The sequence below is a fragment of the Anomaloglossus baeobatrachus genome, chromosome 9 (assembly GCF_048569485.1).
Source record: "Anomaloglossus baeobatrachus isolate aAnoBae1 chromosome 9, aAnoBae1.hap1, whole genome shotgun sequence".
In the NCBI taxonomy this organism is placed as follows: domain Eukaryota; kingdom Metazoa; phylum Chordata; class Amphibia; order Anura; family Aromobatidae; genus Anomaloglossus; species Anomaloglossus baeobatrachus.
In genome coordinates, this window is record NC_134361.1 from 214,711,022 (window position 1) to 214,737,285 (window position 26,264).

A 26,264-nucleotide genomic window follows, 5' to 3' on the forward strand; every position below is an offset into this window, starting at 1 on the left:
ACTTGGCTGCTTCCTCTGATCAGCTCCCCTCCGAAACATTACAAGAATCTAGAGTTACCATTCCCAAATCTGGCAAAGATCCTTCCAACATGGCTAACGACCTTTCTATATCACTCCAAAATACAGACACAGATTTTTGCTTAGCTCTTCCAAGCTAACAGACTGATTGACTTTCTGTGTTCACCATCGGGTTTAACAAGAGAAGAACAGCAACTGATGGAACAAGAAGAATTTTAGATCTTATTTCTTCAGTTGACTTTTCTTTTTGACCTTGGATGCAGAGAAACCATTTGACAGGATCCATCAGCAGGTGGCTTTTCATACTTTATCCCCCCAAAATTCCAGTTTTTATCATCAGGGCACTCAAATTCTTTATTCCCCTTATCCATAGCTCTATCCAAAATCCATAATGTCCCCTATTTTATATGGCCCCTATATTGTAATAATGTCCCCTGTTCTGGCCCCTTTCTTTTAAAATATCCCCCTTCCTAGTCCCTATTCTGTAATAATGTCCTTCATCCTCTAACAATGGCCACCATTCTGTAATGATATTCCCTGTACTGGGTCCCCATTCTGTAATAACTTCCCCTGCCCTGTAACAATGTCCCCAATCCTAGGCTCTATCCTGTAATAATGTGTCCCCTCCTGGGCCTCCATTCTGTAATAATGTCCCCAATCCTAGCCTTTATCCTGTAATAATGTCTCCTGTCCTGGATCCTAATTTTGTAATAATGTTCCCTAACATGGGCCCCCATTCTGTAATAATGGCCACCATCCTGGGCTCAATCCTGTAATAATGTCTCCTGTCCTGGGTCCATTCTATAATAATGTACCCCATCCTGGTCCCCCATTCTGTAATTTTCCTCATTCTGAGCCCTATCCTATAATAGTCTCCTGCCTTGGGTCCCCATTCTGTAATAATGTCCCCATTCCTGGGCTCAATCCTGTAATAAAGTCCCGTACTAGTGTCTGCCATCCTGGACAGTATCCTATAATAATGTTTCTTTTCCTGGACCCCAATTCTGTAATAATGTCCCCTGTCCCATAATAATGGTCGTCATCCTGGGCTCAATCCTGTAATAGTGTCTCATGTCCTGAGCCCCCATTCTGTAATAATGTCCCCCATACTGGGCTCAATCCTGTCATAATGTCTCCTGACCCCAGCCCCCATTCTGTAATAATGTCCCCCATCCTGAGCCCTGTCCTGTAATAATATATCCTGTCCTGGGCCCCCATTCTGTATGGTCCCCTGATCTGGGTCCCCATTCTGTAATAATTTCTCATGTCCTGGGCCCCGATTCTGTAATAATGTCCCCTATCCCATAATAATGGACGCTATCCTGGGCTCAATCAAGTAATAGTGTCTCATGTCCTGAGCCCCCAATCTGTAATAATGTCTCCTGACCAAGGGCCCTATTCTGTGATAATATCCCCCATCCTGGGCTCAGTCCTGTAATAATGTTTTCTGTCCTGGGCCCCCATTCTTTAATAATGTCCCCAATCCTGGGCTCAATCCTGTAATAATGTCCCGTACTAGTGTCTGCCATCCTGGACAGTATCCTATAATAATGTTTCCTTTCCTGGACCCCAAGTCTGTAATAATGTCCCCTGTCCCATAATAATGGCCGCCATCCTGGGCTCAATCCTATAATAGTGTCTCATCTCCTTGCCCCCCATTCTGTAATATTGTCCCCTGTCCTAGGTGCCCATTCTATAACAATGCCCCCCATCCTGGGCTCAATCCTGCAATAATGTCTCCTGACCTCGACGCCTATTCTGTAAAATGTCCCCCATCCTGGGCTCAATCATGTAATGTTTCCTGTCCTGGGCCTCCATTCTGTAATAATGTCCCCCATCCTGGGCCCTATCCTGTAATAATATATCCTGTCCTGGGCCTCCATTCTGTAATAATGTCCCCCATCCTGGGCTCAATCATGTAATGTTTCCTGTCCTGGGCCTCCATTCTGTAATAATGTTCCCCATCCTGGGCCCTATCCTGTAATAATATATCCTGTCCTGGGCCTCCATTCTGTAATAATGTCCCCCATCCTGGGCCCTATCCTGTAATAATATATCCTGTCCTGGGCCGCCATTCTCTAAGGTTTCCTGATCTGGGTTCCCATTCTGTAATCATGTCTCATGTCCTGGGCCCCCATTCTGTAATGATGTCTGGTCCTGTAATAATGTCCTCCATCCTGGGCCCCCATTCTGTAATAATGTCCCCTATCCTGGGCCCTATCTTGATAAATGTCTCATGTCCTTGGCTTCCATTGTGTAATAATGTCCAGTCCTGGAATAATGTCTTCCATCCTGGTCCCCCATTCTGTAATATTGTACCCCATCCTGGGCCGCCATTGTGTAATAATATCCGCTCCTGTAATAATGTCCTCCATCCTGGGACCCCATTCTGTAATATTGTACCCCATCCTGGGCCGCCATTGTGTAATAATATCCGCTCCTGTAATAATGTCCTCCATCCTGGGACCCCATTCTGTCATATTGTACCCCATCCTGGGCCCCCAATTGTGTAATAATGTCCGGTCCTATAATAATGTCCTCCATCCTAGGCCCCCATTGTGTAATAATGTACCCCATCCTGGGCCCCCTTTCATTCTTCTCAACTACATTTTAAAAAGGAACAAACAATTATTCTTACCTTCCCCATTTCCCACAATGTGAAGTATCCTTTTCTATAGTCGATGCAGAAGCCAGCAGATGACTTCTGCATGCCAACGCAGGCATCACATGAAGCACATGACATCCTTGTTATGCGCCGCCCGTCAATGGCAAGCTGATGTCTGCTTCTAGTCTGTGATTGGCCAACAGTGTGTATTGCAGTGCAGGGAGCTGGTGGGTCTCTGTGCTGCAACACATTTTAGCTGAATGTGGGCTCTTTGACACACAAGCAGGTGAAATTGGTGTTGGCGTGCCACTTACCCGTGTGCCTGATTGTGTTCAAACTCTCTGCATCTGTGATCATTAGGCTAGTGTCACACTTGCGTTGAACGGCATCCGTTGCATTGCGTTGTGTGACAAATGCAACGGATGTGTTGCATATAGTGGCACAACGGATGCAATGGATGCTGCAAAACTATGGAATCAGTTTTGATTTTTTTTTTTTTTTTACAGTTTTACCGGCAGCAGACTATTGTGAACGATCAGCTGATCGCTCACAGCAGCCGGTCACCGGGTGATCAGCTGATCGCTCACAGCAGCCGGTCGCCGGGTGATCAGCTGATTGCTTGTCCGCCGAGAATGTGTGCGGGGGGGCGGAGTGCGGGGTGGGTGGAGCCGAGCGGGGCCATGGCGCTGAGGACAGGTTAGTGTGTGTGCATGTGTATATACATGTGGAGTGGAGTGCGGGAGGGGGCGGATCCGAGCGGGGCCATGGCGCTGAGGACAGGTGAGTGTGCGTGCGTGTGTATACATGCGGAGTGGAGTGCGGGAGGGGCAGAGCTGAGCGGGGCCATGGCGCTGAGGACAGGTGAGTGTGTGTGTGTGTATACATGCGCAGTGGAGGGCGCGGAGCCAAGCAGGGCCATGGCGCTGAGGACAGGTGAGTGTGTGTGTGTATACATGCGGAGTGGAGTGCGGGAGGGGGCGCAGCCGAGCGGGGCCATGGCGCTGTGGACAGGTGAGTGTGTGTGTATACATGCGGAGTGGAGTGCGGGAGGGGGCGGAGCCAAGCGGGGACGTGTCGGGCTCCCTGCACACATAGCCAGGGTAAATATCGGGTAACTAGGCAAAGCACTTTGCTTGGTTACCCGATATTTACCTTGGTTACGGGTGCAGGAAGCCAGAGAGAGCATGCGCAGTGAAATCCTAAGGATTCCGCTGCTCAAAAAAATGTTACATGCTGCGTTCCTCCTGCTGGGCGGAAGCAGCGGAGCGTCGCCCAGCGGAAGCAACGCGGGTCCTTTTGGCACAATCCATCATCCATACAAGTCTATGGGAAACAACGGAATCCATTAACGGATTCCGCTGTTTTCCAAAAGGGCGGATTGTGACGGAAGGAAAACAACGCAAGTGTGAAAGTACCCTTAGTTTATGCATTAATCTGTCAGATTGCTGTGGCATCTTCTGTGTACAGCGCCCTCTTCAGGTCACCCACACAATTTCAAGATTTGACTTTGGCTAGGTCACTCTAAAACGTTCATTTATTAATTTGGATGTTGCTTAACATCATTGTGGTAGTGATAGCGAAGATTCCTTTTCATTTTTGTATGAAGGTTTTGTTGCGGGAATTCACCAATATTTGAAAATGTTCATAAATGTTCATAAATTTCCTCCACCTTGACTAAGGGCGGCTTTGCACACTACGACATCGCAGGTGCGATGTCGGTGGGGTCAAATAAAAAATGACACACATCCGGCGTCACTTGCGATGTCGTAGTGTGTAAATCCTAGATGATACGATGAACGAGCGCAAAAGCGTCGTTATCGTATCATCAGTGCAGGCTCCGACTTTTTCATAATTACGCTGCCGCGACAGGTACGATGTTGTTCCTCGCTCCTGCACACATCGCTGTGTATGAAGCCGCAGGAACGAGGAACATCACCTTACCTGCCGCCGGCGGCTATGCGGAAGGAAGGAGGTGGGCAGGATGTTTACATCCTGCTCATCTCCGCCCCTCCGCCGCCATTGGCCGCCTGCCGTGTGACGTCGCTATGACGCCGCACGACCCGCCCCCTTAGGAAGGAGACGGGTCGCCGGCCAGAGCGACGGTCGCAGGGCAGGTGAGTGCATGTGAAGCTGGCGTAGCGATAATGTTCGCTACGCCAGCTATCACAAGATATCGTACCTGCGATAGGGGCGGGGACTCACACGTGCGACATCGCAGTATCAGCTTGCGATGTCGCAACGTGCAAAGCCCGCCTAAAGCCCCAGGTCCAGATGCCGAAAAAACAGCCTCAGGACACAATACTGCCTCCAACATGTTTGACTGTGGGGATGGTGTTTTTTTGGTGATGTGCGGTGTTGGCTTTGCACCAAAGAGATCTTTTGAAATTATGGCTAAAAAAATTCAATTTTTGTCTCATCAGACCATAACACTTTTTGCCCCTTTGGCAGATTTGATGTAGGTTTTGACAAAACATAGCCAGGCTTGGATGTTTTTCTTTGTAAGCTTCCATGTTGCTACCCGACCCCACAGGCTGGATATATGAAAAATACAAGAGATTGTGGTCACATGGAAGACAGAACCAGTACTAGCAAGAATTTCCTGCAGCTCCTTTAATGTAACTGTCAGATTTTTGGTAGCTTAATTTTTTTCTGTCTTTTCATCAATTTTCGAGGGGCACCCAGTTCTCCGTAAAGTCACTGTACTGCCAAATTTATGCCACATCTTGATAACCACCTTCACAGTGTCCATGGTAGATCGAATACCTTCTCCTGACTGATAAGTTTTAACAATGAGATCCAGGAGGATAACTACGGTATAATAGTAGGTACCGGGGCAGCAATCACACCCAGGCCCTAAGCCAAGGGGGCATAAAAGGTTATTTTGGCCCACATAAAAAGACCATTACTATTAAAGATCTGCAATAATTGGGAGCCTTTGTTGGAGGTTTTACACTGGGGTCCATGAGCTTCAGGTTATGTCACAGATAAGATCCTTTAGCTGTGTTGTCAGCTATAGATCCCTTAGCTGTGTTGTCAGCTGTAGATACCTTTGCTGTGTTGCCAGCTGTGGATCCCTTTGCTGTGTTGCCAGCTGTAGATCCCTTTGCTGTGTTGCCGGCTGTAGATCCCTTTGCTGTGTTGCCGGCTATAGATCCCTTTGCTGTGTTGCCGGCTGGAGATCCCTTTGCTGTGTTGTCGGCTATAGATCCTTTTGCTGTGTTGTTGGCTGTAGATCCTTTTGCTGTGTTGTCGGCTGTAGATACCTTTGCTGTGTTGCCGGCTGTAGATCCCTTTGCTGTGTTGCCGGCTGTAGATCCCTTTGCTGTGTTGCCGGCTGTAGATCCCTTTGCTGTGTTGCCGGCTGTAGATCCCTTTGCTGTGTTGTTGGCTGTAGATCCTTTTGCTGTGTTGCCGGCTATAGATCCCTTTGCTGTGTTGCCGGCTGGAGATCCCTTTGCTGTGTTGCCGGCTGTAGATCCTTTTGCTGTGTTGTTGGCTGTAGATCCTTTTGCTGTGTTGCCGGATGTAGATCCCTTTGCTGTGTTGCCGGCTGTAGATCCCTTTGCTGTGTTGCCGGCTGTAGATCCCTTTGCTGTGTTGTCGGCTGTAGATCCCTTTGCTGTGTTGCCGGCTGTAGATCCCTTTGCTGTGTTGCCGGATGTAGATCCCTTTGCTGTGTTGCCGGCTGTAGATCCCTTTGCTGTGTTGCCGGCTGTAGATCCCTTTGCTGTGTTGTTGGCTGTAGATCCTTTTGCTGTGTTGCCGGCTATAGATCCCTTTGCTGGGTTGCCGGCTGGAGATCCCTTTGCTGTGTTGCCGGCTGTAGATCCTTTTGCTGTGTTGTTGGCTGTAGATCCCTTTGCTGTGTTGCCGGATGTAGATCCCTTTGCTGTGTTGCCGGCTGTAGATCCCTTTGCTGTGTTGCCGGCTGTAGATCCCTTTGCTGTGTTGCCGGCTGTAGATCCCTTTGCTGTGTTGTCGGCTGTATATCCCTTTGCTGTGTTGTCGGCTGTAGATCCCCTTGCTGTGTTGTTGGCTGTAGATCCCCTTACTGTGTTGTCGGCTGTAGATCCCCTTGCTGTTGTCGGCTGTAGAGCCCTTTGCTGTGTCATCGGCTGTAGATCCCTTTGCTGTGTTGCCGGCTGTAGATCCCTTTGCTGTGTTGCCGGCTATAGATCCCTTTGCTGTGTTGCCGGCTGTAGATCCCTTTACTGTGTTGTCGGCTGTAGATCCCCTTGCTGTGTTGTCGGCTGTAGAGCCCTTTGCTGTGTCGTCGGCTGTAGATCCCTTTGCTGTGTTGCCGGCTGTAGATCCCTTTGCTGTGTTGCCGGCTATAGATCCCTTTGCTGTGTCGTTGGCTGTAGATCCTTTTGATGTGTTGTCGGCTGTAGATCCCTTTGCTGTGTTGTTGGCTGTAGATCCTTTTGCTGTGTTGCCGGCTATAGATCCCTTTGCTGTGTTGCCGGCTGGAGATCCCTTTGCTGTGTTGCCGGCTGTAGATCCTTTTGCTGTGTTGTTGGCTGTAGATCCTTTTGCTGTGTTGCCGGATGTAGATCCCTTTGCTGTGTTGCCGGCTGTAGATCCCTTTGCTGTGTTGTCGGCTGTAGATCCCTTTGCTGTGTTGCCGGCTGTAGATCCCTTTGCTGTGTTGCCGGATGTAGATCCCTTTGCTGTGTTGCCGGCTGTAGATCCCTTTGCTGTGTTGCCGGCTGTAGATCCCTTTGCTGTGTTGCCGGCTGTAGATCCTTTTGCTGTGTTGCCGGCTATAGATCCCTTTGCTGTGTTGCCGGCTGGAGATCCCTTTGCTGTGTTGCCGGCTGTAGATCCTTTTGCTGTGTTGTTGGCTGTAGATCCCTTTGCTGTGTTGCCGGATGTAGATCCCTTTGCTGTGTTGCCGGCTGTAGATCCCTTTGCTGTGTTGCCGGCTGTAGATCCCTTTGCTGTGTTGTCGGCTGTAGATCCCTTTGCTGTGTTGTCGGCTGTAGATCCCCTTGCTGTGTTGTTGGCTGTAGATCCCCTTGCTGTGTTGTTGGCTGTAGATCCCCTTGCTGTGTTGTCAGCTGTAGATCCCCTTGCTGTTGTCGGCTGTAGAGCCCTTTGCTGTGTCATCGGCTGTAGATCCCTTTGCTGTGTTGCCGGCTGTAGATCCCTTTGCTGTGTTGCCGGCTATAGATCCCTTTGCTGTGTTGCCGGCTGTAGATCCCTTTGCTGTGTTGTCGGCTGTAGATCCCCTTGCTGTGTTGTCGGCTGTAGAGCCCTTTGCTGTGTCATCGGCTGTAGATCCCTTTGCTGTGTTGCCGGCTGTAGATCCCTTTGCTGTGTTGCCGGTTATAGATCCCTTTGCTGTGTCGTTGGCTGTAGATCCTTTTGATGTGTTGTCGGCTGTAGATACCTTTGTTGTGTTGCCAGCTGTAGATCCCTTTGCTGTGTTGCCGGCTGTAGAACCCTTTTCTGTGTTGCCGGCTGTAGATCCCTTTGCTGTGTTGCCGGCTATAGATCCCTTTGCTGTGTTGTTGGCTGTAGATCCCTTTGCTGTGTTGTCGGCTGTAGAGCCCCTTGCTGTGTTGTCGGCTGTAGATCCCCTTGCAGTGTTGTCAGCTGTAGATCCCTTTGCTGTGTTGTCAGCTGCAGATCCCTTTGCTGTGTTGTCAACTGTAGATCCCTTTGCTGTGTTGTTGGCTGTAGATCCCTTGCTGTGTTGTCGGCTGTAGAGCCCCTTGCTGTGTTGTCGGCTGTAGATCCCCTTGCAGTGTTGTCAACTGTAGATCCCTTTGCTGTGTTGTCAACTGTAGATCCCTTTGCTGTGTTGTCAACTGTAGATCCCTTTGCTGTGTTGTCAGCTGTAGATCCCTTTGCTGTGTTGTCAGCTGCAGAACCCTTTGCTGTGTTGTCAGCTGTTTACAGACTGTGGTTTCTGCTGTAAAATGTGAGGAAAATCCTCCCAGAACATGTAAACATCATATGGTGTTAATCAGAATTGCTGTAAATGATGGCAGCTATACATCAACTACAATGTAACATGAGAGTAAACGTGATCAACCTCAATTATAAGGGGGTGTTCACACTTAGGCAACCACATTCTTTTAGTTATTTTTAATTCCCCCCCCCTAAAACTGGCTTCATTTTTGTTCTTCAGTGGATTTATACAGCTTGTGGGCGACATTAAAGTTTGTAAAAGTTCTAATTGGGTTTTTTTGGTGGGATTTTTTTTTAACATGACAACAACCTGGGATTGTAACAAGGGTGTGTAGATTTATATCCACTCTGCATGTTATGCAAGTCGCTCTCTCATTTCTTCTGACTTTATATTACGGCGCTTGTTATAAGTTTGTACGGTTTTGTTTTTATTCTCCCGCTCTCCCTGTCTTCCCTCCCCATTTTTCCCCTTCCCCTCCCCCGCAATCCGAAAATTAATACAAATGTTGTCACTAAAAGTACAATTTTCTCTATTTCAGGTACACCGTCTTTCTGCAGATATTTATCGAAACCGCTGAAAAGTTCTTCATGGTTGGACATAAGGTGAACTACTATGTGTTCACAGACCGCATTAAAGACATCCCAAATATCACCGTGGCCGAGGGAAGACAACTGGTGGTCTTAGAGGTCCCCAGTTACCAAAGATGGCAGGACGTGTCCATGAGACGCATGGAAATGATTCGTGACCATTCCCAACAAAGGTTCATCAATGAAGTGGACTACTTGGTGTGTGTAGACGTGGACATGAAGTTCAGCGATTACGTTGGGGTGGAGATCCTCACCGATGTTTTTGGCACTTTACATCCTGGTTTCTACGGTTCATCTCGCGAGCACTTCACGTTCGAGCGCAGGAAACAGTCCACCGCCTGCATTCCTCCCGATGAAGGAGATTTTTATTATGCGGGGGGATATTTTGGCGGCACAGTGGAAGAGGTCTTCAAGTTGACCAATTTTTGCCACAATGCGATGATGACTGACAAAGCCAACCATATTGAGGCTATCTGGCACGACGAGAGCTACCTGAACAAATATTTCCTCTATCACAAGCCGACCAAAATATTGTCTCCCGAATATCTGTGGGACAATAATTTTGGAGGTCGGGACTTCCTTAAGAAAAGAAGATTTGTTGCCGTTCCCAAAAATCACAATGCGATCCGGAACAGGCGAGCGTTGAACGACTATTCAAGACTCCGAGCAAAACTAAAATTTTTAGGATAGTTTTCAAAAATTCAAAATTTTAGAACTTTTAACAAAATGTCCTAAAAAGGGGTAAAAAGTCGGATCTAAATTTTTCACAGTAATATTTTTTTTATGTATACAGCAGTAATGTGATCCACAGAACTGTACAAATACGTAAAAAGATAAAAACGACTAAAAAAAACCAAACCTTCCGCAATAAGTTGGCACTTGATGGGAGCGTGATCCTAGCCCTTATTACAGACTTCACAATATAAGCTCTATATTTTGTTAAGTAAAACTCTTAGACCTGATAAAGCCGGTGTAATTACTTTGACAAATCATGTCAGAATGGGGTTACATGGTGACATTGCAAGCAAGCCACACAAAATCCAAATGATTCAGACTTTTAGCAACTTGCTTGTCATGTTACCTTGCGGACGGCAGTGCAAGCCTATTCATTCAAACTATGCCACAATGTAGCAGAGGCAAAAATTGAACTTTGGTCGCACAACCTGTATCGCAACCAATATTACCGTGTCCCCCCCAGCTTCTGCCAAATACTAAAAAGATCATTTTAGGAGCCTAGCTATAGAGTGAGTCCAAATCTATTCAGTCTACTAAGCCCTGAACCACTGTCAGCTGCAGCTTACACTGAGCAGTGTGAAATCTCAGCAGGGAGGAGGGATGTTGAGGAGCGGTCAATAAAGCTACAGTCCCTGACAGAAGTTCTGTCGCTTATCCATGTTATGTAAATAAAAGCTTATAACCTGACTTTAATTTATGAAACCAATGGAGGAATTTACTCTTTTGAAAGCTGAAACTCTCCCAAATCTGGTTTAGGTTATAAAAATAAAGTTGCTGCAAAGCTGAAATATGGATCATTTAATGAACACAGAAAGGTCAGATTTTAGCAAGACAAAAGTTTTGTCGCCCACGAAAGTAATGTGAAATTCAAACAAATAATTAACTTCTAATACAAAGATATGTTGCATAACATTGGTGAATGAAGTTGTGGTGCGATTAGAGCCATATTTAAAATTTTGTGTGACTTCCATGAGCTTGAAGGACTGCATCCATGTGGTTCAACAATGATTCATACCATTTATTGATGGTGTCATCAGGAATAGCAAAGAATGCAGTCTTACATGTCTCCCAGAGTTCATCTAGATTCTTTGGTTTTGTCTTCCAAGCTTCCTCTTTCATCCTACCCCAAACATGCTCAATGATGTTCATGTCTGGTGACTGGGCTGGACGGTCCTTGAGCACCTTGATCTTGTTTGCCAGGAGGAACTTTGTTGTATAGATGGTTGTATGAGATGGAGCACCATCCCGCTGCAGAATTTGAGCCCTTTTATGATTGGGAATGTAAGCTGTAGCTAATACTTCTTGATATTTTAGGCTACTGATATTGCCTTCCACCTTGCAAATGTTTCGCACACCCCCATACTGAATGTAACTGTGCCGCCCTGGCAAAAACCAGGGTGTCACAGAGGTCTGCATCCATCTTTTTGGTGCAGATCTCACTCTCCCTTGGGGAGTTTCCCACACCAATACACACCAGCCAATCAGGCCCCACTCACCTGCCTCCTCAGGAAAACGGGAGGGGGAGAGAGGAGCTTAGAGAGAGCAGAGTTTAGTTTCAGTCTGCAGGAGGAGAGGAGTCCGGAAGCAGCCCCTGTGTGGGGCTAGGAGAAGTGGTAGTGAGGGCCTCAGGAATAGGCCAGCCACTTGTGGGGACCCGAAGTGGACTGGGAGAGGGTAGTGCCCCCCCCGTGCCAGCTGTCGGGACCCTGTCCGGACCGGTGCACGGAGCAGACACAGACCTCAGGCAGGAAAACAACACCTGAATTACACACACGGGTGTGGGACCCGTCCTCACAGCATCTGTGGGCACCAGTTACCAGCAATTTGGTTTACAAAAGACTCTGAGTATTCCATCTGCGTTCCTGACCCTCCACATCAATCCAGCTTCATCCAGCACCACGATAACCGAACTGTGAGTGTACTATTCCCTGCAATCCCTGCCACCACCACAACTCCCAATTGGGCCCCGGGACTACACCACCCCTACCCGTGGAGGGGATTCTACCTTGCTGCCCCACACCTCCAGTCCCGGGCACAGTCCCCTGAGGCAGCGGCGGTGCCACCATCTCATCACCGCAACCCACGGGTGGCATCACGGACAATTCCCCTGTACATAATCCCCTTTTTGCTGTGAAGCCTGGGATCACAGACCGGGTCACGCCACCGTGAGACTCACAGAAGTGACCCCTTGGCCCGGTTCTGGGTACCCCTTATCCCTGGGTGACACATAACCCCAGACCATGATCTTTCCACCACCAAACTTAACTGTTTTCTGGGTGTATTTTGGATCCATACGGGCTCCAGTAGGTCTCCTGCAGTATTTGCGGCAGCTGTGGTGTAATTCAACTGAAGATTCATCAGAGAAATCCACCTTCTGCCACTTTTCCAGCGTCCATCTGTTTAGCAGGCTGTGGGACTTGGCATATGCCACATAGTCTTTTAATTGCCTTTTGTTTAGTGCTGGCTTCTGGGCACTGATTCGACCATGGAGGCCATTTCGAGACAGAATCGTACAAACTGTTCTAGTTGACACAGAGACTTGAGGTGAGCAGGCCTGTTGGAGCTCTGCTGCAGTGGAAGAGGGTCTGGCTTTGGATTTTCTAACCAATAAAACGTTCCTCCTGAGCAGTTGTCTTGCAGGGTCTGCCGGATCTGGGCTTGTCAAAATCATCTCCAGTCTCTTCAAATCTTTTTTTAATTCTTTGTACTTGACGCTGAGACACATTAAAGGTGTCAGCCACCTCTGCAGTGGATCTGCTCTTCAGCCTCTTAATAATCAAGGCTTTGGTCATAGGGTGGATTTTTGGAATGTTGTCAGAGGTCAAGTTGCAGTCCAAGTGAAGGTCTGGGGTGCTGGGTTTCTTTTTATACACCCCCACTAATTAACCAATCATTTAGTGAGCACAGGTGAGGATGTAAACTAGGATTGGGTGCATTATATGACAAGGCGACAAAACTTTTGTCTTGCCAAAATCTGACCTTTCTGTATTCATTAAATGATCAATATTTCAGCAACTTTAACCTAAACCAAATTTGAGAGGGTTTCAGCTTTCAAAAGAGTAATTTATGAAACCAGTGGATGAATTTAAAGTCAGGTTATAAGCTTTTATTTACATAACATGGATAAGCGACAGAACTTCTGTCAGGGACTGTAGAGATTCCGCAGCATCGGGGAGGAGAGACAATGAGGTGGGCGGGGTCAGTATAATTGTTATAGCCATTCTATCGGATCAAAATCAATCATACAAGTCTTTAGGTCCAAAAAAAATCGCAGACAGTATGCGGGACGCCTCTGTGTGTCGTCCATTTTTGAGACCGTCATAGGTAGGAAAAGCATTGTGATTTTTTTTCTCTTTACATATGAGAAAGGTCACTGATTGTAAAAAAAGGACACCCTGTAATAGAGATTTTAGACATCTCATTCACCTAGTAACTATTGTAAAATGCTACATTTCTTCGGGTCTTAAAAAAAATGTATGAAAAATACATTGTGTGTGAACAAGCCCTAAAAGAGATCTATTCTACAATTGCATCCAGTTTGTATAGTGCATCTGCTGACACCCGACACCATACAGAGGAGAAGTCCAGACCCAAAGTAGACAAGAGAAAAGCTAAAAAATAAAAATAAATAAAATTTGGGGTCTGGACCTCTTCACATTCCCTACATAAGATGAATAAAAAGTCTACGAACGCAACCACAGTCCTAAGAACTAAAGTTCCGTGAACCCATTAGGCTACTAAGAAGCCGTAAAATTGCTCACATTTAAGTGCTCCCTAAAACCACCGACTTATATGATGGGAATATTTATTTGGAGAACAACCATGATATAGGAGCAGAAACACGGATTCCGGGGATGTATCATTTGCTCGGGAGCTTGTTGTAGTTTTGATATAATTAGTGTTTTATAAGCAGGAGATTATCACTGCCAGACTAGGTTTGGCTTGCAAAACTGTCAGGCTAATTTATAAAACCTCACCCCAGGACTGATTGACAATTTTTTTTTGCCTATGCACAGTGTACACTGGAAGCTGCCAATCAGGGGTGTGGGCAGGGTTATACACAGCTCAGTATTCTGTCCACTGCAACATATTCAGTACAATCAGGCTCTCTGCCCCTACATCATGCTGTGCTCAGATTACATAGCAAAAGCCTGCTTACTAGGTGTCAAGCAGCTTCCATAATGAGAATGCAAAAGAAACATCATGTGCAAAATCAAATATGAAAATATAGATAATGATATGCAGACTACACAAGTTATGGCCGTCTCCTAATTACCATAGTCCCATTAGAGACCATTATTTGGCACAGGCTGGGTATCTAGAAGTACACCAAGTAATTGTATGAAGCTTGTAAATCTGAGCTGCTTATTTAGCCCTCCCGGGCACATGGATTCCAGACAAAATGCTGGGTAAATTTGGGCCTGTCTTATATTTATGGGCTGATTCTATAAGTTCTTGTAGTTTTTTTTTGAAGTGTAGCCTTCTCCTCCACCAAGAGAATATTCATAAATCTCAAGGAGGAGGAAATTTACTCTTCTTTCCACTTAGTCAGCACTTCGGCTGCGCTAGTGTGCCGCCCCGCGCTCGAATCCGGACTCGCTGGTGGGTGGCTCGAGCGTCTTGTAAATCTGAGCTGCTTATTTAGACCCCCCCCCTCCCTCCCCGGACACATGGATTTCAGCCAAAAAATCCAGCACCTCTCTCTCAACTATTTTTTGTCCCAATCCCCCAGTCTAGTCGAGGGTGGGACGGCTTCAATGGCTCTAAAAGATAAAGCTTCCGGGTTCCCACTGTAGTGACGATTCACGTGTGGAGCAATCGGCGTGCCCCTCTTATTCTTCACATCCCCCAGACGCTCATTCATAATAACTTTAAACTCTCTCAGTTTTCCTCACATACCAAATTTTCGGTTTGTAAGATGCACTTTTTTCCCTCCAAAACTGGGGGAAAAATGGGGGTGCGACCATGCGTCTTATAAACCGGATATGGCTTACCGGGGCGGCAGCGGAGGGTCAGTGATACAGAGGGCTCGGAAGGTCAGTGTGCGGCAATGGAGGGTCGGCGATACAGAGGGCTCAGAAGGTCAGTGTGCGGCAATGGAGGGTCGGCGATAGAGAGGGCTCGGAAGGTCAGTGTGCGGCAGCGGAGGGTCGGCGATACAGAGGGCTCGGAAGGTCAGTGTGCACAGTGGAGGGTCGAGGATACAGAGGGCTCGGAAGGTCAGTGTGCGCAGTGGAGGGTCGGCGATACAGAGGGCTCGGAAGGTCAGTGTGCACAGTGGAGGGTCGAGGATACAGAGGGCTCGGAAGGTCAGTGTGCGCAGTGGAGGGTCGGCGATACAGAGGGCTCGGAAGGTCAGTGTGCGGCAGCGGAGGGTCGGTGATACAGGGGGCTTGGAAGGTCAGTGTGCGGCAGCAGAGGGTCGGCGATACAGAGGGCTCGGAAGGTCAGTGTGCGGCAGCAGAGGGTCGGCGATACAGAGGGCTCGGAAGGTCAGTGTGCGGCAGCGGAGGGTCAGTGATACAGAGGGCTCGGAAGGTCAGTGTGCGGCAGCAGAGGGTCGGCGATACAGAGGGCTCGGAAGGTCAGTGTGCGGCAGCGGAGGGTCGGCGATACAGAGGGCTCGGAAGGCCAGTGCGCAGTGGAGGATCGGCGATACTGTGGGTTTATGGGGTGTCACGGCAGCGGTCGCCACGGATTTGCCAGCCGGCTCAGAGGAGGGGGTGTCGTGGCTTAAGCGGGTCAGTGTGTGACAGACGAGGGTCGGCGATACTGCGGGCTCGCGGGGTGTCGCGGTGGCGGCCACCATTGATCTGCGGGCTGCTTTGAATAGTCAGCGGTTGACATGATGGACTTGATGAAAATGGCCGTGGAGGCCAATCTTTGCACGCGCCTCCATTTTTTTCAACTCCATTATGCCACCGGCTAGCAATTTAATGGCGCCCTCAATCCGTCAGCAGATCATTGGCGCGTGCCGCCATGACACCCCAGGAGCGAGCAGGATCACCAACCCTCTTGATCCGCGACACCCCCTCCTCAAAGCCCAGTGGCAAATTAATGGCGCCCGCTGCTGTGACACCCCACGAGCCCGCAGCCCCTTCCTCCGAATCTGAAGCTCGCCTACCCTCCTGAGCTGCAACATCCCCTCCTCTGACCCTGCAGCATCGTCAACCTTCCTGAGCCATGACATCCCCTCCTCCGAGCCCGCAGCATCGCAGATTCTCCTGAGCTGCAATTAGATATAGAAGTGCGGCACTCCTGCTGTGATAAGGTGCCAGAATAGGGTCCAACCCCCTATCAATACTATATTAAATTCGGCACTCAGGTTGAAAATAAATTGATTTTTTATTTTCCAAGATATTTTTCAAGCAATATTTGTGTTATCAAAAATCAACGTTTCGGTCACACGACCTTCATCAAGTATAATGCATTACGGACCCGGAGAGGCAGCTTCTTATCTTCATATTGACAAACATTCATTCATTCTATCTTACAAGCTCTGTGTTATTATACTTGATGAAGGTCGTGTGACCGAAACGTTGATTTTTGATAACACAAATATTGCTTGAAAAATATCTTGGAAAATAAAAAATCAATTTATTCTCCTGAGCTGCAACATGCCCTCCTCTGGCCCCGCAGCATCGCCGATTGTCCTGAGCGGCGACATGCCCTCCTCTGAACCCTCAGCATCGCCGATTCTCCTGAGCTGCGAAATGCCCTCCTCTGAACCCGCAGCATCGCCGATTCTCCTGAGCCATGACACCCCCTCCTCCGAGCCCACAGCATCGCCGATTCGCCTGAGCTGTGACATGCCCTCCTCTGACCCCGCAGCATCGCCAACCTTCCTGAGCCATGACACCCCCTCCTCCGAGCCCGCAGCATCGCCTACCCTGCCTCCTGTGACCCTCCTGAGCCGCTCCACCACCGCCGCTCCCCCTGGTGAGGGAATATAAGAGGCACTAGAATTATAAGATGGACCCTCATTTTAGCAGTAAAAAATATTTTTTTCCTATTTTGCTCCTTCAAATTTGATGTGATAATCCAGTGCGATTTATAATCCAGTGCGTCTTATAATCCAGTGCGTCTTATAAAATGAAAAATACGGTAATTTAGTGGGCAGGTGCATGTACACAAGTACACCACCCCTGTAGTTTTGGCTGCTATTTTATAGGTCCTTTCTGTCACAACATTGTATATTCTCTAGAGGGAGTGATGTAACTACAAAAGAAATACGACCCCACATCCCACATCATTCCGATCCAGCCTTGTCCCTGCTGCCCTAAAGCGCCACATACAGGCTATGAATGACCGTTCTTCCCCTCCTAAAGGTGACCGTGTGTTGGCGTCATAGATCGGGGTCACTTGTGAAAATACCCCAATATTTTTTTAGGATGTGCATAACCCTGGAGTTTTGATCGTCAAATGTCCCGATCAGAGGTAAGTAATAGTAATAGTACCGCTCCTGGATCTAGTGTGACGCCCTGGACTAGCCAGGTAGTCACAGATAGCGCCCCGCACAACACCAGTCCCACACAAGGTAACACCAGCCAAACCATAAACCCTAGTCACCTCCCTCAGTGCTTGATGGACGCACCAGGGGGGCGGAGCTAGGTGGTTGGCGACGCCCATCGAGGAGTTCTGAGGGCCTGAGGTAGGAAGTGCAGTCAGTTCAGTTTAAGTGTTGAGGAGTGAAGGAGGTCAGCCCTGTGGTACAGGCCTGTGACGGACTGACAGGTGTGAGGGTCGTAGCCCGAACACTTTGGCTAGGAGGCATACGGTGGCCTAGCCTGCAAGAGCTGGGAAGACGGCTCGGTGGAACCATGGTGGACCGGGACAAGGTAGTCCCCGTCGGTACCGACCCGGGGAACAGACTCGGAAACCGGAGCACACAGGGGGGTACTCAGACCCTGAAACGAGGTCCAGAATCCACTGGACTGAGTTAATTTACTGATTGCGGTCTGGACTATAGGTCCTTTCCCATCCAAGTCCTGACTGAAGTCAACAGCCCACCGAGGGGGATAGAAAGCCACCGCACAGGCAGAGAGATCCCACGGGCCAGCATCTGCGGGCAAACGGGCTCCTCCGACATATACAAAGCCGGGGAGTGGACTGCCATCGCTGAAGCGCAGGCAGTCTACACATACACTACACGGTGCAGGAGAAAGGCAAAGACCACCGAACCGGGTGGGGGACCAGACGCAGCCGGCTGCGAGCACCGACCACCATCAACTTTGTTTACCAGAGACTTGTGTGTGTCAATAACAGTGAGTACAACAGTGCCATCCGGCCGCGCACCGCCCAGCTCTCCCCAACGGGCCCCAGGGCCATCATCCCTGCCAACGGAGGGGTTAACATCTTGCTGCATCACCATCTCCCCCGGGTGCCCCGTAACTGCAGCGGTGGTGTCTACACCTTCACCACATCCCGTGGGTGGCGTCACGAACTCAAACACAGCTTCGGCTGTACACCTACCTACCACCCCCCTAAGTAGCGCCAGCACCCTTTCAGAGCGAAGTGACCCCGGGTCCGGAGGCGCTTGAGCCACCCATTTTGCTATGTAATCTGAGCACAGCATGATGTAGGGGCAGAGAGCCTGATTCTACTGAATATGTAGCAGTGGACAGAATGCTGGGATGTGTATAACCTCGCCCACACCCCTGATTGGCAGCTTCCAGTGTACACTGTGCATAGGCAGAAAGTTGCCAATCCATCGTGGAGGCGGGGTTTCACAGATCTTGCAAGCCAAATCTAGTCTGGCAGTGATAATCTCTTGCTTATAAAACACTGATTATATCAAAACTACAGCAAGCTCATGAGCAAAATGATACATCCCCGGATTCAGGGTCTCTGCCTCTATATTATAGTGCTCTCTGAATAAAGATTCCTTTTATATATTGTAAGTTGGTGGTTTTGGGGAGCACTTAAATATGAGCACGTTTATGGCTTACTAGTAGCCTAATAGGTGGTTGCCTTCCTAGACATTTTATAGTCACTTCATTCTGCCCCATTACGGGCAGAGCCGAAAACATAGGAGCGTTTGCGCGAGCCCGTGAGCTGTCTGTGCAGATGCGAGATTGTGAGTGAGCTCACAGGCTCATGCAAGCGCACCTATGTTTTCGGCTCTGCCCGCAATGGGGCAGAGCGAAGTGCGTCTGTGTGAGCCGGGAATTACTCTGCGCAGGCACAAAATTCAGCCCAGCTACGTGGATGATGAGGTGTAGCGCACGGGGCAGGTGGTTAACCTACTCGTTGCCGGGCAGTCGCGGGCCGGGTCAGGCGATGTCACGGGTGGCCTTGCCCGGTTCTGTTGCCCCAAGGCGTACAGGAAATGGTGGGGGAAGCGGGGTATTTGGGAAGGTTAGTCATGACGACACCTGTGGTATGCAGCCAGGGAGTAGCCGCCGCTGCAGAATTCCTCACCGGGGAAGGTGTTATGGCAGCTCGGATGCTGTCACTCCCCACAGGTGGAGCGGGCCCCGGGTGGATCATGGTGGGTTGGAAGTCCCTTGGAAGCGCCGGAGCGTGAATCGACGGCGTCACAAATCAGGTTCTTTTACTCACTAATTTAAAGCTACACCCAGGTGCTGGTCTCTGCCGTCGTGGGCTCCAGTCAATCCCAAGCAAGTAAAGGGGCTACCACCGGTGTTTTAAGAGAGAGAAGGAGAATGTCCCTTGTCTAGGATGTCCCCTTCCGCAGTTAGGTACTCTGGCCGAGGTCCTGCTCCAAGCCCTGGGTCTAGTAAAGTTCAAGAGTTCCAGAGGTGTCTTGTCAGAACTATGGTCCCGACGGATCTATTTATGATGTGAGTGTGTTGCGCCTACTTCTACCCCTAAGTAGAATCCGCCCCCCAGGTGGCTGGCGTCAGTGACCGGGGAAGTCCCATGTATAGTAATGGCCACCCCCCTGCCTACCCTGAGCCATCCCACATTGTGTAAAGGCTCCTAAGCTGTATGTAGAGTGTGAATGTGGAACACCGACGATTAATCCCCCCTTACCCGAGATGGGTACCGCACCTTAACTGAGGCGCAGTACTGTGTGGCTACCAGAGCCTCAGGAGCGCCCCATTCCCCCACGGCAAATGGCAGCACTCCCAGGCTGCAACAACACACAGTTAACACCGCAATTTTTATATGCATGTAACAAGTTAACAAGAAAACATCTTTCCCCTTTATGGGTGGCAACAATAATTTCAAAACATTTTTAACAATACCGGTCATAGGTCATCAAAACATTTCAAGGCATGCAAATATTAGCAATTAGAAAACATTTTGCATGTGAAAAACATTAACAATTATTCTTACTTGGTTGCTGATGTTTTCAGAGGGACGGTCTTGACCCCCTGGTTTGGCACGATCACTGGACATTCTCTGGCATAATTTCCTGCTCGATTGCATTGACAGCAAACAGGGATGAGAAGACCGGCGGGGTCAGTGACAGAGTCCCCCTCCGCAACAGTACTCAAGTGACCTCCCGAAACCCCTGGTTTCAAGGGTAGGATTACTACTACCTCCCCCGCAGTCCCATCATGGTGTTCCGGGCAATGAATCTGCTCCAAGCCCCGGGCCTAGTAAAGTTCAAGAGTTCCAGAGGTGTCTTATCAGAACTATGGTCCCGACGGATCTGTTTATGATGTGAGTGTGTTGCGCCTACTCCTAACCCAAGTGGAACCCCCCCCCCAGGTGGCTGGCTTCAATGACCAGGGAAGTCCCATGTATTGTGATGGCCGTCCCCCTGCCTACCCTGAGCCATCCCACCTTGTGTGAAGGCTCCTAAGCTGTATGTAGAGTGTGAATGTGAAACACCGGTGATTAACCCCCCCTTACCTGAGATGGGTACCACACATTTACGGAGGTGCAGTACCCTGTAGCGACCAGAGTCTCAGGGGCGCCACATTGGCATCAGTCAGTCATCAAAGGAGGACAACAAACAGTGGCAGGAGGGAGGACAGGAGCCGAAAAAGCATGCCCATCCGACCAGAACAGGTCATTTGCATACGTGGCGGTCAGATTTTATAAAGTTATTTCCGGGGTCTGCAAGGGGAGTCAGAAACAAGGTGCACCTTCATAGAATGCCCAGGAGCTGCAGAAGGTGAGACTTTAGGTTCAATACTGAAAAAACTGGTGACAGGTTCCCTTTAATACCCAGGGGTGTTTTGATTCATGGACCAAGGAGGATCAAAAAATGCAGAAACCCGAAAAGTAACCAGAGTGGCTGGAACCTTAACGGACTGCAGACCTAAATCTGACACACAACTAGAAGTAGCCGTGGGACGAGCCTACAGTGACCTAGTCATCTCGACACATCCGGAGAACTAAATATTCTTACAGATAGAAATAGAAGAAAAGTTAATCTGCCTCAGAGCAATCCCCAAAGATATAGATAGCACCCCCACATGTAAAGACTACGGTGATATAGGAAAAAAACAATACAAAGCTAGAAAACAGATTCAGCAAAGATGAGGCCCAAACTATCTTTATAGGAAAGGATAGGAAAGAGCACTGTCTGGAGCTGTAAAAACCCTAAAAAATCTCAGCACGCCTGATATGGAAAAACCCTGAGCCCACACAGACTCTCCCCCACTATATCAGTACTCTGATGTTACTGGGATCCAAAAACACGAATATAGAAGATGGACGGAATAAATACCAAGCATGACAAAACAATACATTGCAGAATCATGGAGCTAAGTATACAGACACTCCCAGCAGGGAATGATCCAATTCCACCAGGAACTCCACACAGACAAAATTGGAATCAAGCAATAATATCAAAACAGAAAAAAACAACAAGAAAGTGGACACAATAAGCAGAGGTACAAAGACTAACTTATCTGAGAGGAGTTCTGGTACAGAGAAGGGCTAGTTTCAGAATGTCCTTAACACACAGGAAATCCATTCAGCACCGGCAAGTAACAGGAGAAAACTACTCAGTTATATAGGCCCAATCTGAAAGACCTGATTGCCAGTCCTCCACAGGAGTGTAGCTCTCATTCCACAAGTCAACTGCACCGCCAGCACTGACCACAAGAGGGAGAACCAAACTGGAAAATGTATTCACAACACAGGGGGCTTCACAGAACAAGAAAACAAAAACTAATTCTCCCTGTACCTTCACGTTCCCCGAGCCCCCCAGTAATACGAGATTCCATTCAGTATTGTAGAAAGGATGAACTATTGGTTATATTTCCAGATTACTGCAATAAGTCAGAATAAATCTCCTCCACTTATAATAAAAAAAAAAATCACTGTCCGTTTGTCTTTATTCCGACCCGCTTTGAATTTTTCTATAGTAAACAAGGATTTTGGTTGGATTTTTATCACCAGCTCTGAGGGAGCCGGAGACAATCTTTCAGTTTCTTGGAAGTGATGCTTATGTGACGCCCTGGACTAGCCAGGTAGTCACAGGTAGACCCCCTGCACAAACACCAGCCCCTAAAAAGGTGTAACCAGCCAACCTAAAAACCCTGAGTCACCCCTCTCGGGTCTTGATATTCACACCCGGGGGCGGAGCCAGGCAGTTGGTCCTCCAAGGAGTCTGGATAGCCTGAGGCGGGAAAAACACAAAACAGATCAGTTAGGGAGGAGAGGCGAGTAGTAGCAGAGTGTCCACATCTGTCAGGGATCTGGGTAGAAGCCCAGATACCCTGTGACCAGGAGGCAGACGGTGGTTGCCGCCTGCAGGAGCCGGGAAGACGGTTGGTGGAACCGTAAGGGACCGGGACAGGGTAGTGGCCCGCCGGTACCGAATCGGGGAGCCAACTGGAAACCGGAGCACCAGGAGGGGTACTCAGACCCAGAACGAGATCCAAAAGCCACTGGACCACGTTGAATTCACTGATTGAGGTCTGGACCTTAGGTCCTTTCCCGTCCCAAGACCCGAAAGACGGAAACAGCCTACCGAGGGGGATAAAAAGCCACCGCACAGGCAGAGAGATCCCACGGGCCAGCGCCTGCGGGCAAACGGGTTCCCCGACACACATAAAGCCTGGGAGCGGACTGTGATGACATGGACACCCAATCCCTAGCATGGGTTAAAGTTTCTTAAAATTCAGCCAGACGTATAGTTCTTCTGTGTTAACTCATGTTTGCTAAACTATTGTTTGGGACCAGACCCTTCCGAGCAATCATTGTAATGTAGTTGTGTATTGCTAATCTAATGTAAATTACCTTAGTAGCCATTGTCTAGTCTGTGACTTGCAGACCACATGTAGATATCCTCAGTCTTTCTATCCACATCATTTAAATGAACATTATCCATGCAGCTTGAAATTCATCCAATAAGAGAAGCAACCTTGTACAACCAATCCGCTGAGGGCACAGTATATCCGAAGGGAAGACTATGGCTATAAAGAGGGACTTCTTTAAGTCACCGGTTGTTGATGGATTTTGCATGATCCGGTCTAAGCTCTTAGGAGCTGGCTAGAGGATCAGAACCAGGATACCTTGTGGACTCGGTCTAGGGACTTTGGCTCCGACTAGAGGAACACTTGGCTACATGACTTCAAACCAGAGACTACTTAAGGAGGAAACCCAGGTTGGGACAATCTAGTCACCTGGTACAGACTTTGGAGGCAAGGAGGACAAACAGAGTGTGATGCAAAATAACACGATTTATTTAGGCACAGGACTGGCACAAAAGGAGATGAGCGGCAACATCAAAGGCATGTGTGTGACAAAAAATGTATGAAAGATTATATAACATACAATATGGTATCAATTAGCAACCATGAGATAGTAATATAAACATGAAATGCTGTGGAGATGGCAAAAAATGTATATATATATGGCCAATATACATATACAGTAACAGCCAGATACAACGATAGGTGGAAGTAATGATATAAGCACAAAATAAGTGCCCCACATTAATCATGCATCGGACATAGCCAAAGCCATCAACACAACACCCATGGTGAATTATCACATAGCAATTGCAAAAGGTAAAACATGAGTGCTTATGGGAAAATCATGATAAGACATGTAATCAATGCCAATACGCATGAATAAAGCAGGAGTCATAGACTGTAATGTGAATACAATAATCCCACACTGCGTATGCATCAAACATGACCCATAAAGACACAAACAATAATGCTATTGTAAGCATAGAAGTTGCAATTGCATTACATAAACCAGGTGGCAATTACACTGATCATGGGTCAGACATAAGGTAAAAGGCAATGGGCGCAGGACCTAGAATGGAAAAAGGCATACCCATAAACACACACAGCCTGTGAGTGGCAGCAAAGAGGTCCCCCTGGAGACCCCGATGCATACGTTTCACGATCCTATAAGTGTTATCATTTCATCAGGGGGATAGCCACGCTGTAAGTGAGACATGCTTTTAAGCATGGCGCCAGACCTCCCTGGTCACTCCCCCAGCAACGTCAGCACAGACCGCATCACAGGAAGTCCAGGGCTCCGGAGTCCCCAGCAATCAACGCCCATCAAAACAGTATGCGCATGCGCGGGAATGAGGACGCGTCACTCACACCCAGCGCATGCGCAGAGGCGATTAAAGATGCCGAGGAGACCGGAAAGTATACCCGGAGGTGCAGCTGTCAGACGCAGAGGGGAGGGACCAGGGAGGGAGCATAAGACAGAAATAACATTGATCACACGGACAGAGAGTACAGTGCAGATGATCTTTAATCTTGAATGTAAGTCCCGATCCGTGATCCCAGTCATAGAAAATATGAGTGAATGCCATGCAGAGGTGTTCAGCGCTCCTAAAGAAGTGCCAGGAGAAATTTGTTACTGAAATTAAAAACAAAAAAGTATATAATTAAAAACGAGGCACTTAAAACCAGGGAGACAGGAGAAAGACAGTGCTTATCACAAAAATGGTGCAAAGCTAAGATGTTCATTTAACCCCCTAGGGGACAGTGTTCCCAAGGTGTAAATCCAGCGAGTTTCACGTTGGGCTAGAATTTTTCGCACATTCCCTCCCCTTGCGCCCCCATGAATAACATCGATACCCCTGACAAGTAGGGATCTAGGATCACACGCATGGAAGGCACGAAAATGACGTGGAAGGGTCTTAAGGCTGGAAGTATCAACCACCGTCCGGGCCGCAGCAATGTCCCTCACATGTTCCCTCAAGCGTTTGCGTAATTCTCTGCTGGTAAGACCTACATATATCATGCGGCACCCGCACGTGGCATAGTAAATCACGTTGCTGGTGCCGCATGATATATAGTGCCGAATGTCATAATTACGGGCTCCATCAGCAGAAGTGAAGGACGAGGTGCGAAGGACATTGCTGCAGGCCAGACAGTGGCCGCAGGGAAAACAGCCCTTAAGGGGGCTACCAAGGTCCAGAAAAGTGCTAGGCTGACGTGGAATGTAATGACTCCGGACAAGAATGTCACGGAGATTACGTGACCTACGAGGTGTCAAGAGTGGGCGATCGGACAATAAAATCCGAAGAGTAGAGTCAGACTGGAGGACCCCCCAGTGCCTGTTCAGGATAGATCGCATGCTATCCCATTCATGATTAAATGTGGAGATAAACCGAATTGGACCAGAAACAGAGGAGATGCCAGACTTAGCCGCCCCACCATAAAGCAAGGTGGAACGAGGGGTATGTTTTGCCCGTAAATAAGCTCTTTTAATGCTCCTATTACTATAACCCCGCTCTTGAAACCGAATCGTAAGGTCCGCCGCTTGCTCCTCAAACTTAAGGTCGGAGGAGCAAATGCGCTTCATGCGCAAAAATTGACCCGTCGGGATGGCTCGAATAGTAGACTGATCATGGGACGACGAGGCATGCAGCAAGGAGTTAACCGAAGTTGTTTTGCGGAAAACATCCGTCTGGATAACCTGATTGTCATCAATTTCGATATCAATATCGAGGAAATCCAAACGCCTTGCATTACTCTTATGGGTTAACTTAATATTAAAATTTAAGGAGGAAACCCAGGTTGGGACAATCTAGTCACCTGGTACAGAGTTTGCAGACCTCAGCCAGCTTCCTAAATCTGGCGTTATTCCAGTCTCGGTGGGTGCCCGCCGAAAGCGGGGTGCTGCTGGATTGGAGTAAATAGCCCTTGAACCTCTGAGGCACGGACATTCTAAATCCCTGGTGAGCCAGCGGAAGGGGGAGACTCTGTTGCCGGTTACATTTGTGTGTTTTGCTGGTTATGTGTTATGTGCCGTTAATATTTTGTGGATCCAATAAAGTCTTAATATTGTGATTTCCTCACTCTGTGTTGTCTGAGTAGTGTTCGCCCACGGTTAAGGAGGTCGTGCGTTCAGTTGGGATGAGCCCCGAGCCACGCTGTCTTTCTAAAGGCGGCTGGGCCAGCGGACAAGAGCACCCACTGAGCCCCGTGTCTCCACACAGACTACTGTTGCTGAAGCATAGGCAGTCAAGTTCTACCACGGAGGTGCAGGAGAAAGG

General features: G+C 48.5%; 1 protein-coding gene across 2 annotated transcripts in view; it reads left to right on the forward strand.

Annotated features, from left to right (window-relative positions):
* Positions 1 to 10,093, forward strand: part of LOC142251544 (histo-blood group ABO system transferase-like) — a 65,486-nt gene extending 55,393 nt beyond the window's left edge. For both annotated transcript variants that reach the window (XM_075324442.1, XM_075324441.1), the window contains one exon: positions 9,079 to 10,093. In XM_075324442.1, the coding sequence (XP_075180557.1) occupies positions 9,079 to 9,817 (739 nt within the window). In that variant the 3' untranslated portion in view covers positions 9,818 to 10,093. The remainder of the gene's footprint in view (positions 1 to 9,078) is intronic.
* The last annotated feature ends 16,171 nt before the right edge of the window (positions 10,094 to 26,264 follow it).